Source organism: Podarcis cretensis, assembly GCF_951804945.1.
Source record: "Podarcis cretensis genome assembly, chromosome: 6".
NCBI classification, from domain to species: Eukaryota; Metazoa; Chordata; class Lepidosauria; order Squamata; family Lacertidae; genus Podarcis; species Podarcis cretensis.
The window spans coordinates 53,207,317-53,221,359 of NC_137175.1; the positions used below are offsets into that span (position 1 = coordinate 53,207,317).

Here is a 14,043-nt window from a genome sequence, read left to right on the forward strand (position 1 = left end):
TGGAGGAGGGGACAGGGAGGCAATCAGCTTGGTGAGCACGATTTGCTGCTCCGCCTCAGACAGCTAAATGTCTTGAACCAGCCCTGCTTCCCCACACTTAGCTGCAATGTATGGGAGTTTGGAACTAAAGAGAAATTCAAGGATGTATATTTTCCTCCCTTTTAGTACATGCACAACACCATACAGTGAATTGTCCTTTCCTTGCAAGGTTCCTACAGTTGTGTAATATGTGTAGTTCAGCTTACCTGAATTGCCGAATCCGTCATGCCTGCTCACCTGGATGCTTCTGCTCTTAAAGAGTTTTCTCTTCTTTAGTGCAAAATTTGGGGTTTCAAGGTAAAGAGCCCTTGGGGGGCCTAGGGGAAAGACCATGTTGATCATTTACCACCATGCTGTACACTGAAACTAGCTTGAATTGATGAAGGAACTATTCTGGAAAGCTAATTTGAAGTGTCCTGTTTACTCATAGTTTTTGCTTGATTTATTCATGCTCTTTCAGTCTGGCAAAAATGTTTCCCATGTTATGAATGATTAGGGGATGTGTGGTTGGGGCTTCTTTTTGCTGAACTCAGCATTGCTTTCAGCCAAGGCCAACTGGGCCAGAAGCCTGCTCTCTTGGGTCAATGAGTAACATTTTGGATCTCAACCCCCTTATTAGCATTTCCTCCGGAGGAGAGGAAAAGGCAGTAATTCTTTCTGCAGTAACCCAGGCTTCACATGCCAGTATCTTGATATTTGTCAGGACATAAAATTGTTGGCATTCAGAGCAAATGTATTTGTAACAGAAATATGAAGTAATGTGTTGGATGAGCCTCCTTCTGTGTTGGTCCTTTGCTTTCCATGTGGGTACCAGGTTTGAAAGGAAGTCTAGTCTTTTACAGTTCGGACTGAAGCTGTTCTGGCTGAAGATTCAAAGACAGAACAATTATAGTTCTTTGTAGGCTGAAGAAGTTGTGCCACGATGTGGCAGGGAAAAGACACCTTCATGGAAGATTGAAAACTAAAAAGAAAGCAGAAACCTGGGGGGCAAGTGACAGCGCGTTTGTGCATAATTTGCCAGCTTTTCAGTTAATACAAATATAGAGAAGTCTCAGCAAACTATAGCTGGTGTAAAGCTTACACTGTAAACCATGGTTTCCCATTAGATCTGAATCCAAAATGTGGACCTCACAGCCTCTTCACAATGTGACCCTGGCTTCTCACACAAAGACCTGCCTGTCCAGTTATGTGCTGCTGTCAAACTGTACAAAGTTAGGAGCTTTATATCTATCTACCCATCAGGTTAGATAATATACGGGAGGCGATTATTATGTACAAACCTTTTGAATTTTGTTTAAGGTATAAATATTGCCTATACACAACATGGTTACATTTTGGGTTTTAAATGGAAGTTCAATAAACTTGGTTATTTTGCCATCTCGGATTCAGTAGTGTGGAGTACCACTTATTTCACTGCAAGAAAAGGATGTCCTCTCCTTAAGCACTATTTGCCAGCCCTTTACATCTACTATATATTTTGGAAAGTGATTTGTCCATCTATCTGTCCCTCTGTTCTTCATAGGTTCAGCTGCCTCATGAGATACCATTGTCATACTTGGCATGAGGGTTCCTGAGCTGTGGGTGGAGAGGGGGACAGTTGTTGTTGGAGTTTGGATTCTGGTTGCCATTTTGAATCAAGGTGGAGAACCCAAATGTTACTTGGGAATGACTTTGCCCAATTTTTTTGTATAGGTTCAGCTACCTCTCAAGATATCACCACCAAACTCAGCATGAAGGGTGGCAGACTTTGTCACTGTTTGGATGCCAGCTGCCATCTTGATTCAAATCAAAACGTGGCTTTGGCATTACTTTTTTGGCATAGTTTTGGCTGCCTCCAGATATCACTGCCAAACTTAGCATGAGGGTTCCTGAAGTGGGGACAGCGGTCTTCATTGACATTTAGATGCCAGGCACCATTTTGATTCAGATCAAACCCTAGAAGGGTGTGTGTGTGGTGCCATTGGTCTCCACCATGCAAGCAAATCTCGCTTGCTGAGATTTGGTTAATAAGACATTTTGCAATTGGAAAAGGTTCTCTGTATACTTGGGTAGCTCCTTGTCAGTTAGCCTTTCTCTTCAGTCGAGGACACTATGCATATATATACTGAAGCTCCTGTTCCCTACAGGGAAGGAGAAAAGCTGAGAATGTTCATTACACTTTACAATCCTTGCTTAAACTGCCTGCTTCTGAACAAAAAGAAAGTCTTGTCTCTTTTAAAATAATAATTAAATACTGAATATAACATGTGCAAAAAGGAGCAGAGAATCAGGGTGGGGGGACAGAACCTAATTCAGTTTTTACCTGCAGCATCTCATAGTGTTCAGCATCAAATGGCTGAAAAATCTACTAGCCTAGATAGTTTGATCCTTTGCAATAGACATCTATCTCCACAGCTACTGCAGCTTTCAGGAACTGAATGAAAGGCTTGAGATGTACGGTACAGTATCTTCCACGTTCCTCTTGAAACGGACTTTTAACATTGCTTTCCTCGTTTCTACCACAAGAGGGACCTGGAATATAAAACAGCATTAATTAAAATCAAGCCTATTTCATTTCACTGCAGGAAAGAAAACAAAGCCTCCACCTGGAAGACCCGAGAGGCCGTGGGTTGGTTAGCCTTTTGTCCTTTCCAACTTGACATCAGCCAGTCATGGAGAACAGAAAATGCGGAAGTGTTCAGAGTGGATCAGAGGGTGGGGGGGGGTATTAAATTCAAGGCAAAAGAGTTCACTTGGGCACTTGGCCACTCTTAAAAGGATTGATTTGTAAAATTGGCATAGTTGTGAACCAAGTTTGGAATTCATTGCTATTATTTTACTACCAAATGAACAAAATATTCATTTAAAAAAGGATATGAACCAGGGTGTCACCTGTGAATGTTTTCCATGTTTCCAACATGGGAAGCATCCTCTTTCTCTTTTATTACATGGAACTAGGAGCTTAAGTTTATTTAATTCCTTATGTAAACTTTTGGGCAAGATTCTAGACATTCTAGATGCCCAGATATAAAGAGACTTGTTAGGTCAACATCTACAGAGGCAGTAAGTGCCCTTTATTCTTTCCTGCCACATGGGACCTGTTTATGAGCAGCTCCGTACAGCTGGGAAAACATTTAAATAGTGCAATCACAAGAGCGAAAGATTGGAAATAACCAACAACTGGGAGGTTGGATAATTTAAATGTTCTCCCAGCTGCATGTTGTGGATAAACAATTTCCATGTGGCAGGAAGAATGTCTAAAAGAATGCAGTAACTTGGTGCTTTTAACCTTGATCGAAATACGTATGATACCTGATTCAAACTAACAGACAATAATAGATGTTTCTTGGATAGAAAGAGTGACCTGAATAAAGTAATTTTGGGCGCTCTGTTCTCAAACCTCATAATTTAGCACTTGCATGTTTCCTTCAGTGATGCAATGAGCAAGGGGGGAGGTGGAATGTGTGTGTGAGAGAGACTTCAGACCAGGAAACTAGCCAGGTAGAATAGGGCTGAATCCTCGCTATGCCACAGCCCTGATGAGATCAAATCATGGATTTCACGCATCTTTTCAAGTTTGACCTTTATAACCAGAGGCTAACCAGGACTTTAGATGTTTGGATGGTTGCAATTAGCAAACTCTCATTAAATGTTTTGTGCAGGTGGACCAGAGAAGTTAACTTTTCAGAGTGTGAACGTAGATTTCTATGGTCATGAGGGAAATGCCTACAAATGTGAGGGGTAGAGTCTACGAAAGGCACAGGATTTGCTCTGTTCAATTCATAAGTGTGAAATTAAATCAGTATCTGTAAATATTCCTAATTTTCATAATTTATTTCAGTAACCCAAATTAAAGAATGTGAAGTATTTGTGCCAAAATGGCACCACTAGCATGACTGCTTATCCCTTTGTAAAATTGTTCATGTACAATGAGGGCATAAATAATTGTAATACTAATTAAACTATTAATATAAAATGTAGCAGCCACATTATCCATATGGAGAAAGTGCTTGTTTGCCTAAGGGTCTGCCTTACTTCATATTCTATTCAGTGATCTTATGTCAGCTTCCTCTTTTTCCTAAACCCAAATCTACACTCAATTATTTGCCCTAGCTGTCTTAGTAAGCTCCCATGTTCACACTTGGGAGTAAGCCCCATTGAATTAAATGTGACTAGTTTCTGAAGAAACATGCATAGGATTGCACTGTTTGGTTCTGGGTGTTGCTACACTGTGGTACTGCGTAAGAATTCTGTAAGCACTGTTACTTGGTCGTTAGCTTTATGGCTCACAATCATTAAGCATTTAAGGTAAAGGTAAAGGTACCCCTGCCCGTACGGGCCAGTCTTGACAGACTCTGGGGTTGTGCGCCCATCTCACTTAAGAGGCCAGGGGCCAGCGCTGTCCGGAGACACTTCCGGGTCACGTGGCCAGCGTGACATCGCTGCTCTGGCGAGCCAGAGCCGCACACGGAAACGCCGTTTACCTTCCCGCTGGTAAGCGGTCCCTATTTATCTACTTGCACCCGGAGGTGCTTTCGAACTGCTAGGTTGGCAGGCGCTGGGACCGAGCAGCGGGAGCGCACCCCGCCGCAGGGATTCGAACCGCCGACCTTTCGATCGGCAAGTCCTAGGCGCTGAGGCTTTAACCCACAGCGCCACCTTAGTGATCTGTAAAAACATGGGACACCATCCAACCCAAAGGTAAGCAGCTTTAAAGCCCATTGATTTGAAAGGGAGAGTTAAGTTTTCTCATTAATATCAATGGGATTTTAAAAACTACTTAACAGAAGCATTCTCATAGTTATAGCGAGCACCAACATCTGACATCCTAGGTGCAGTTTTCAGGGCCCACCACAGCTAATGCCGTCCACCAGCCACACACAAATACATGACTGATTTAGGGGAGCCACCATTTTAAATGTCTTTAAATGTCACAGAGTGATGCTACTTAGAATGCTGCAAGGCACCGTGGGAAATTCAAAATGGTGGCTTCCCAGCTACTTTCTGCTGCCTCCAGAAATACCACCAACTGAGATGCCCTCCATTGTAAAAAGCTCACCAGATAGCACTTTGTCAAGGTCCTGTTCAACCCTGGAGGCAGCCCCCCCCATCATCAGTTATTCAGATAGTCACAGTTATTGGCTGGCAGCAGCCACAGTGGTCACTAAATAAAGATATTGTAGGTGAGAACTGTAACAGGCACTTTATTTTTATATGTGTTTCATGTCTTTACTTCTTGTATCAGAACAGCATATAACAGGGATATATATTCTGAGAACTCTTTTGTCTGCTGTCAGCTAATAACCAGATTACATATTGCATTTGTACACCTATGCATCTTACATCGAACAACCAGGTACATTTGGTAGTGTTTAATTGATTGATTAACTAAAAGCTTTTAATAATGTCTCACAACAAATGTAACATCTGTAGAAAAGACTTTACAACCTGAAAAAAGAGACAATGCATGTATTTTTGTAAACCAAGAAAATCTTTAATAAAAATTATTTTTATAAATTAAAAGCATAAAAAACAGACACACACACACACACACACACACATTTTTAAAAACTGAACTGGCTCTCAGAGAAGACAATACTGTGAAAGCAGGACAGTTAGGAGGAACTAAATTTTGTATCAGGACCTCAAGTGCTTTATTTCTGCTAAGTTCTCATTATTTAACCAGCGTTCCTAACTGTGACAGATGTCCCATATTTGCGTTGGAGCTGTTTCCGCTCCTTTTGCAAAATCCCACCTGCTCCTTCCTCACCTGCTCAGTTTTCAACACTTGAGCTTGAGAAGGCATGCCAAATGTGAGACAGCTTTTGTAAGGTCTGGTCAATATCACTTGCTCTGATGTAACAAAACTAAACCCTGGAACTTGTTAAATTTCCATACACATTGGGTTAACTTTCTGAGCAGGACAAGGATTCTTTATGGGTTTTAATGAGGAAGAGCAATCATAGAATAATTTTAATATTGACTTTTGACTGTTTTAGCGTGCAAGTCCACTGGCTGAAGGAGTGCAGGATTTGGTGGAAGCTTCATTATGCTGGCGGAAGTCAAGATACAGAGGAATACAGGAAGTTGTCTTCCACCAAGTCAGATACCATTGGGCCATCTAACCTAGTATTGTCTTCACTGTGTGGCAGCAACTTTCTCAGCCCTACCTGCAGAAGTTTGGTACTGAAACTGGGAAACTATACAAAACAGATGCTTTACTTCTGAGCTATAGACTTTCCCTATATGCTGCTGGGGTGACAAATTCACCAGTGGAACACCTGCAATACACAAGTGGTCGTGTTCTAGTTGCAAAGGCACGTCCAATGATCCAGTTAAAAGACAGAACCTGATCTGATGCCATGTCTCAATGCATGAAGCCAACATGGAAAAACTGGAGACGCTAACGAACTATAAAGGATAAAGCAAACCAGTTGCTCTAGGGCTGTTAAACCTCTCCTCAGCAGCTGCTACTTGGGTCACAGTGCTTCCTTTCTTTTTAAAAGAGCTCATCTGCAAAAAGCGGAAAATGCAACTTTTATATATGCAGAAGTCTAGCTGAAACTGTATATGGAGCAGGAAGCCAGCTACTGTGGTAGAGGATAAAAACATGGCCAGCTGATCTAGGATTGCAAGTCAAAATTAAGGGTTGCATTCAACTATGTTTTACTCTTGAGTAGACCTGTTTCAATTATTGGCAATGCTTTCAATGGGTCTACTCGGAGTAAAAGTTAGTTGCCTACAGTTCTAAACTTGAAACACTGACTTGCTAAAGTTTTTGCCAATGTTTGTGCTCACAGCCGCCTCAGCAAAGGCAGATCTAGTAACCCAACAAACATGATACGTTGCTTTGTGGCATGATCTCTTATGTATATCATCATTGATCCAATATTAGAACTTGTGAGGTATCAAGCGCTGCAGTGTTGCTTCTCCTTTTTGCCTGCTGATGCATAGAAGTTACTCTCACATACATTTACAATACAATGCGGTGTCTCTCTTGATAATTTGTGAATACAGGGGCTTCTTTGTATCTCAAATATTTCCATTGAATTCACATTGAATGTCATAGTAAATAGCATTTAAAATCTATATTGCCCTCTGAGGTTAATTTTAGTTATCAAAATTAGGAAGATAACCGTTTACTTTTGGAAACATTGGCACCCATGTTACAGAGCTACAAAATCCAGGTTTTCACCTGTTCCACAAAGTAGAACTCTCCCTCTCTCCCTCTCTATATTCATGTGATGTTGGTCTCTCTGCCTACCTGTTTATTGTCTGAGGCTATGGATAACATCTGTATGTGTGTGTATGTGCTTTGATGAAAAGAAAACTACTGAGATTGCACAGCATGTGGCAGGAGTTCCTTTCAGCCACTAACTGAACCAGTCACTCCCAACACAGATTTTGAAGTGAGGAGGAGTGATGCAAAGACTTGCCTAGGATTCTATGGAGTGAGTGGTATAGGTCTAAGGATGTTAGAATGTCTTTGTACACATTATTTTGCTTACAGAAGGATACTTTGACTTAGGCATGTTGTGCCTGGAAGATCAATTGTGCTATGCAACCAGATTCTAAACAGAATTAGGAATGCCTAAACCAGTTTGTTGTGGTAGTCTCACGCTTATCTATCTCTGCATAAGAGCCAGCTGCAAGCACTAATGCATTCATACTCAAAATAGTGCTCAGACGATAGCATGGCTACCCACTGTTCTATATAGTAAGATAAAAACAATGCACTTTCCTTTGTGTTCATCTTTGTGCAAATGAAGGTTGTTGTGTTTTTCCCCAAAGGCACAACTAGTTTCTTACAGAATCCAGAGGGGCCAGGGGCCTTTCTCGCGCAATGCGAGGTGTCTGCGATGGGAGCTTGATGGATCCAGAGGTAACATCATAGAAGATCTATGGAACTGGGTTTTGTCTGTGGGGTACCATACAGCAGATGTTACAGCTGATCGTTTTATATTAGTTTATACTGAATGGCCCAGTTGCTGCCTTGTAAGATAGGAGGAGTACAGATTTCTACCCTCTCAGGTGCCAGTCTCTAGGTTTTTCTGAATTAAGTGTTGGCTCGGCTGTACATTCATATTTTTTTCTAGGGCTTTGTGAGAAGCTGCGAGGCTCATTCCACGGGGCACTCAAGGCATGCCAGTGGCAGTGGGTGAGGTTGCAGACTGCAGGTCAAGAGGAGCAATGAATGCTTTTGAGGGTTTGCCTTTCTAAAAGGAGAGACCCTTGCCTAGCAGCCGCCCTCTGCCATCTGCCCTTGAAGCCCTGCCTAATCCTAGGTAGGCGAGGAGGGACAAGCCGCCTTGCTTATTACTCAGCGGCCAGATAAAGACCTTCTGCTTGTCCTGAGAGGCGCTTCTCCGTCTGATCACTTCTATTTCCAGCAGGACTCAGCCCCTCGGGAAGGAGAACGGAGAGCAGATTCCGAAGCTGAGCCTCTTGGCGCAAAGGAATCCCACCCACCCCCAGACCCCATGCGAAAGGTTGCTAACTGGGCAAGCCCCGTCGACGAAGCCCCCCACCGCGCGCAAACAAAAGCATTCTTCGCCCTTCACGAAACGTATCTCCGCGCTTCTTTCCAGAGGAAAAGAGCACTTAGAACGCTACTCAAAGTCAACCTCCTACTCTAAAGAGATTTGCTTTTATTAAAAGGTGGCCGGGGAGGGGGGGAGACGTACGGGGCATGTCTAGAGGGAGTCCCCATCTCTCACCTACGCAGGTTTAAGTCATGAGAAAGAGCAATTGTTGGTGGTGGGGGAGGGGGGAGTGTCAAATGTTCCGAATGAGAGATTCCTTCCACAGGGAGGGGCCACGTGACACCTACCCCCCTCTCCGGTCTCTGGGGCGGCCGCCCACGCCGTGGTCCCCGTCCGCCCCCTCCCTCCGTCACCCCCCTTCTCCGCCGCAGTCTCCTCCCTCCACCGCCCCCCCCCGTCGCGCTCGCAGGCAGGCAGGCAGGCACGGGCTGGGGCTCAGTGGGTCGGACGCAGCCATGGCGGAGGGAGGCGAGGGAGAGGAGCTGCTCCGGCCGTCGCTGCCCGCCGCGGGCTCGCCGGGCCCCAAGCGCCTGTGCTCCCGGGGGGTGGGCGCGGCGGTGGCGGCGGCGGCTCCCCGCGCGGGGGGCTGCCCGGGGGGTCCCGTCGGCGCGGCCGGGGCGGGCGGCGGCGCGGCCAACGCTGCGGCGGCGGGGCCGCGGGGGTGCTGCCCCTCCTCGGGCGGGCCGGGCCCGGGGCCTGTCTGCGGGCCGGCCGGGCCGCTGCTGCCGCTCCAGCAGCCCGAGTCTCTGCTGGACGCGGCGGCCAAGCGAGTGGCGGGCAGCTGGGCCTTCGAGCGAGTGGAGGGCCGCTTCCAGCGCATCCCCGAGCCCGTGCAGCGCCGCATCGTCTACTGGAGCTTCCCCCGCAGCGAGCGCCAGATCTGCATGTACTCCAGCTTCCAGCCCGGGCGCCCCGGAGGAGGCGGCGGCGCCGCCGGGCCCGGCAACGGCGCGTCGGCGGGCGGCACGGGAGCCGCGGGCAACGGGACGGGCGGCGGCGGCGCCGAGGACAGTCCGGCGGCCCCGGCAGCCGCCACCGGCGCAGCCCTTCCCCCCGGCGCGCCCCCCCTACCGGCCTCGGGCGTCCCGGCCAGCGCCGCCGTCACCGAGGGGCTCCCCTTCCGCAGAGGCATCCGCCTGCTGGAGACGGGCGCCGTGGACAACGTGCTGCAAGTGGGTGAGTGAGGCACTTCGGCGGCGGCGGCGGCGGCGAGAGACCGCCCCTTCTGCCCTCCGCCCGCGCGTCCGGCCGCTGCTCCGCTCGAGGATCCTTGGTTCCCCCTCTTCCTTGGCCGCCTCGCATTGCTCTCGCTCTCCTTCCCAGGCTTCGCCTCCGCTTCCTTCCCCGCTGCCCCTTCATTCCCCTCCCTCCTGTCAAATGCCATTCCTCTTTCCCCTCCCCCCCCATACTGTATCCTTTTCCTCGATCCCCTTCCCTCTCTCCCTCTCTCCACCCCCAACCTGCCTTTCCCCCTATTCTCTCGTTCGGTCCCTTATCTCTGCTGCTGCTTCTGTGCTTTAAGACCCTGAAGATTTCCCTCCAACAATCGCAGCCTTTTGTCTGGTCTGTTTGCTGCTTGACAGTATCCACACCACCACCACCACCCCGGAGGGCGGAGGTTGGAGGTTGGAAGGGAGAATGAGAGGGTGTCCCCCACACCCCATGCAAGCTCTGCTTTGTGGCGGGCTTGAGAAGGAGCCGGCTTTGATCTCTTTCCCTTTTCCTAAAGTAGGGGTGTTGCTGTGAAGGAGATGTTGGGGGGAAGTTTTCCAAAGGACGTAGGCAGCTGCCAGCATCATAGAGACCTGAACTTGCTTTGGGAAAGGATTCGAACTCTTTTGTCAAAACGCCTCCCCCTAACGTTGCCTGCTTCCAAAACCCCTCTCTCCCACCCGTGGGTTAGAGAAGGACCAAACCCCACCCCCCAAACATCAGAAGATGATGTCTGTAGGGAAAGCTGGGTTAGGACACCTTGCAACGCGTTATTGCTCCTTGCCTTTAGAAAACTCTTATTTGCTTTTAAAATGAAATAATATATAGCCTTCTATGCAAATACTTGAGAATCTCATTGAACATAACAAATGGGATTATTTTAGGAGCAGTGGGGGAACCAAAGTAATGTTTAATGTATAACTTTTGCTAGTGCCTGAATGTTTCGAATTTTGTCATCATGGCATTCCATTTCTTGTGTGAGTATATGCGTGATGTGGATTCCATTAGAAACTGAAAATGGAAATGAAGTCCTTGACTTTATTGACATTTAACACAAGGGTTATTATTACGAGCCTTGTCAGGGGATTCGTAAGTCTAAGTGAGTGACAAAGGTTGTTTTCCTCCCATCCTATTTCCCTCCTGAAATCTGCTTTTGTGAAACACTAGAAATAATCTGTTTCACATTGTTAGTGGAGGTGAATGAAATGAGTGTTCCCATTAAACTGATATTCTGTTATAATTTTATTTTGCACATTTGAAATGTAAATTAATTTTATGCCGATGCCCATTGCCATGTATAAACGTCTTGTTAGGTCTCCCCAGATTTTTAAAAAAATGTTTTACTCTTATAGACATACTGTCTATATGACATACTGTGTGGCTATTCCACCCTCCTCTTGTAGAAAAATAGGAGTTAGTCAGTCAAATTTATTTGCAAAAAAATTAGTCATCACAAAAATACAGGCATAATCAAGCTGAAAGATGCAGCACAATTTAAGTGGTTGTACAGATTTTTATATATCTACACATTCCCTTAAAAAAGCCTCCTCTGGAATGCTTACACCTTTTAACAATACATACATAATTAAATTATATATATATTTTTCATACGAAGGGCTCAGTTATCCACTATGACTAAAATAATAGGTGGTTGTAGGAGTAAAGAGCTGAAATGGCAACATGAAACAATGTTGTGAGAAGAGAAATAAGTCTATGAAGAATCTCTGAATATGATTTGACTGTGGAGTTTGCAATCCTTGGATTACAGAACATTTACATCTGATATGTACTTCAACAAGAACACAAATGGTTTATTAAACTTTATATCAAAATAGGTATGAAATCAACTGTAGATTTTGTAATGGATGACTCATTGACATGTGAATGTGAGGACTAGAGGTTTTTGGACTGATTTGGTACGGTAAATTAAGAAACACTGTTGTTTTTTAAAGAATTTATGCTAATAATGTGAGCAACTGAGTGCAAAATTCTGAATAAATAATTCTTAGTATTTCTTGAATTAGAAATCTAGAAGCCTTTGTAACTTATTTTGTACTGTATTATCAATATTTACTGCATCAGCTGGAGTGTTTCCTCTAAGGATGACTCTTCTTAAAATACTTGGGGTGGGTGGGAAAGTAGAGGATTTTGTAAAGGACACAGGGAAATGGTGAAGGAAAGTACACACAAAGCTGCAGATGGAATGCAACAATTTTTAGACTGAGAGCAGACCAGTTTATCTAGGCCCTCTTCCATTGATGTGTCTTTGCCGTATCATGGTTCCATGACTAGATTAAGTAGCCTCTTGCGGCTTGTAGTTCGCAACAGGGCACCTGATTTTGTCAGGTACCATGCTGCATAAATGCAATTTTTAGCTGCAAACAGAATACCTATTCAGTGTAAATATAATGTTTTTCTAGTACACCACTAGTATCAGGAGGGTGGGAAAGGGAGTTTTTTCTTATTGAACATATGGAAATATTCCATAATATAGGAATGGCAACCTCTGCTGCAGCTACCGACAATAAGAAGTTGTCAGCTTCTATTGATGTTCTTCCCCTCTCTTTTTAAAGTTTACAAGCCATAGATAAATTTATAACAGGGCTGGAGAATGAGATGAAAGACGGCTGATTTAATAGGGAAAGGAGTTGGTGCACATTTGCATAATACTGTAAGCCCTTTCCTAGAGAAGAGCTGAAAGAGAATTTAAATAAAACAAAATGCTCTGAAGTGATGAATGTTTATCTCATGCAGATGGTGAGCATAATAGTTTCCATATCTGTACTGGTAATCACATCTACTAATGTGTAAGATAGGGTAAGCCTTACCAACAAAGAGGTTTGTTGGTCTTGGAAGCATTTGCATTGAAATTGGAACTTTTGATGCTGTGATGTATGAGAGCCTTTATGTTTTAAGGGAAAATATATACTGGCCACGAAATAAATAAAAAAATTGTTAATTTATAATAAAGACCATCTGTAGCTCTACTTTTTTGTATGTTCATAATATGATCCCATCCATTCATTGCATTCTTTGATGTCTGTTCATACTTGTTAAAATTGTATGGATGCAGTTAATATTGTTTCAGGACATCCAATGGATATTTCAAAGAAAGACAAGCAAATATTTGTTTTAAAGTAATCAGAACAGTAGTGGTGTTCTAGATAAAAGATTTTTCATATATATTTAACCTTTTGGTGCCTGGTATTCTAGAGATCTGAGCAATGTTTATGGTGTATGGTCAATTAATAATTCCTTCATGCTTAGTAAAACTTAAACACAGCTTAAGCCTGATCTCACTAGAGTCATTAAATTGATTTTTCAGTGTTAGAAGGCTGCTGGACACAAGCATCTTTGTCTTTTGTTTACATAAGACATCCTTAGCTTTGTGGGGCAGTTATAGTAGGGTTGTTTTGAAATTAGTAGATGGATAAAGGAAAGCTTAAAGGAATGGGGAATATTGAGCCTTAACATGAAGCACACTGTCTGTTGGGATCCCTAAAGGAGGGAGTCAATTTTTAACAAGTTAATTCAGGTGCAATAAATTTTCAGTAACTATAAATAAATAAAAATGTTATATAAATATAAATAAATAGCAATAAAAATGTACGCGGAAGGTATTTTCTTTGGAGAAAATATTGTTTATGGATATTGATAATAAACTTGTATCCAACATGCTGTCCAACACAAAAAGTTCCACTTCTAGTTTGCACTTCTAATTTAATATTGTTTGTCCTTGAGTTGATGCTTGCATACTCATAAGCAGATGTCTCATTTTTAGATGGAGTGTGTGTACTGTATTTGTGGCTCTTTATAACTACCGTACATTCTCAGACAAGGAAAGATACATTTACACACTGTCAGCCATAACTATCAAGCTTTTTAATATAGAAAATACATCCAGAAACCCGAAATTCACTGTGTTTTATATCCTGCAATATTGGAATGCTTACAGAGAAGTGTATGTGCGTTTCTAGATACATGAGGGGAATTCCTTTTTTAAAAACTTACTGCGGAGCCATCAGAAAAGTTTTTTAAAATATATAATCAACAGGGCAATCTTGTGCATGCTGACCTGTAAGTCCCATTGAACACAGTGTGGCTTTGAATAAACATGCTTAGGATTTTGCTGTAAATTTGCTTTCACTTTCTTCCTTAGACTTTCACAATTCTTCTGATGTTGTGCTTCAGGCAGTTTTGCTCACATCTGGGATAAACATTATTCACCAATTGGGAATCAACATATCCACAGGTGTGGAGAAGAAGTCTG

At 43.8% G+C, this 14,043-nt stretch overlaps 1 protein-coding gene and 1 long non-coding RNA gene across 3 annotated transcripts in view; one reads left to right on the plus strand and one right to left on the minus strand.

Moving 5' to 3' along the window:
- Positions 1-529: 529 nt before the first annotated feature.
- On the minus strand, positions 530-9,740 carry LOC307218334. 2 transcript variants are annotated; one of them, XR_013839911.1, is made up of 4 exons: positions 9,633-9,740; positions 5,078-5,182; positions 2,342-2,550; positions 530-2,159 (listed from the first exon to the last, which is right to left on the minus strand). It is a non-coding gene; the product is annotated as an uncharacterized lncRNA (long non-coding RNA). The 2 variants fall into 2 exon arrangements; XR_013839912.1 differs by having other exon boundaries at positions 530-2,550.
- ZSWIM5 (zinc finger SWIM-type containing 5) overlaps positions 8,955-14,043 on the plus strand; it is a 131,657-nt gene continuing 126,568 nt past the window's right edge. The window contains exon 1 of the mRNA XM_079980258.1: positions 8,955-9,737. Coding sequence (XP_079836384.1) covers positions 9,017-9,737 — 721 coding nt within the window. The 5' untranslated portion in view covers positions 8,955-9,016. The remainder of the gene's footprint in view (positions 9,738-14,043) is intronic.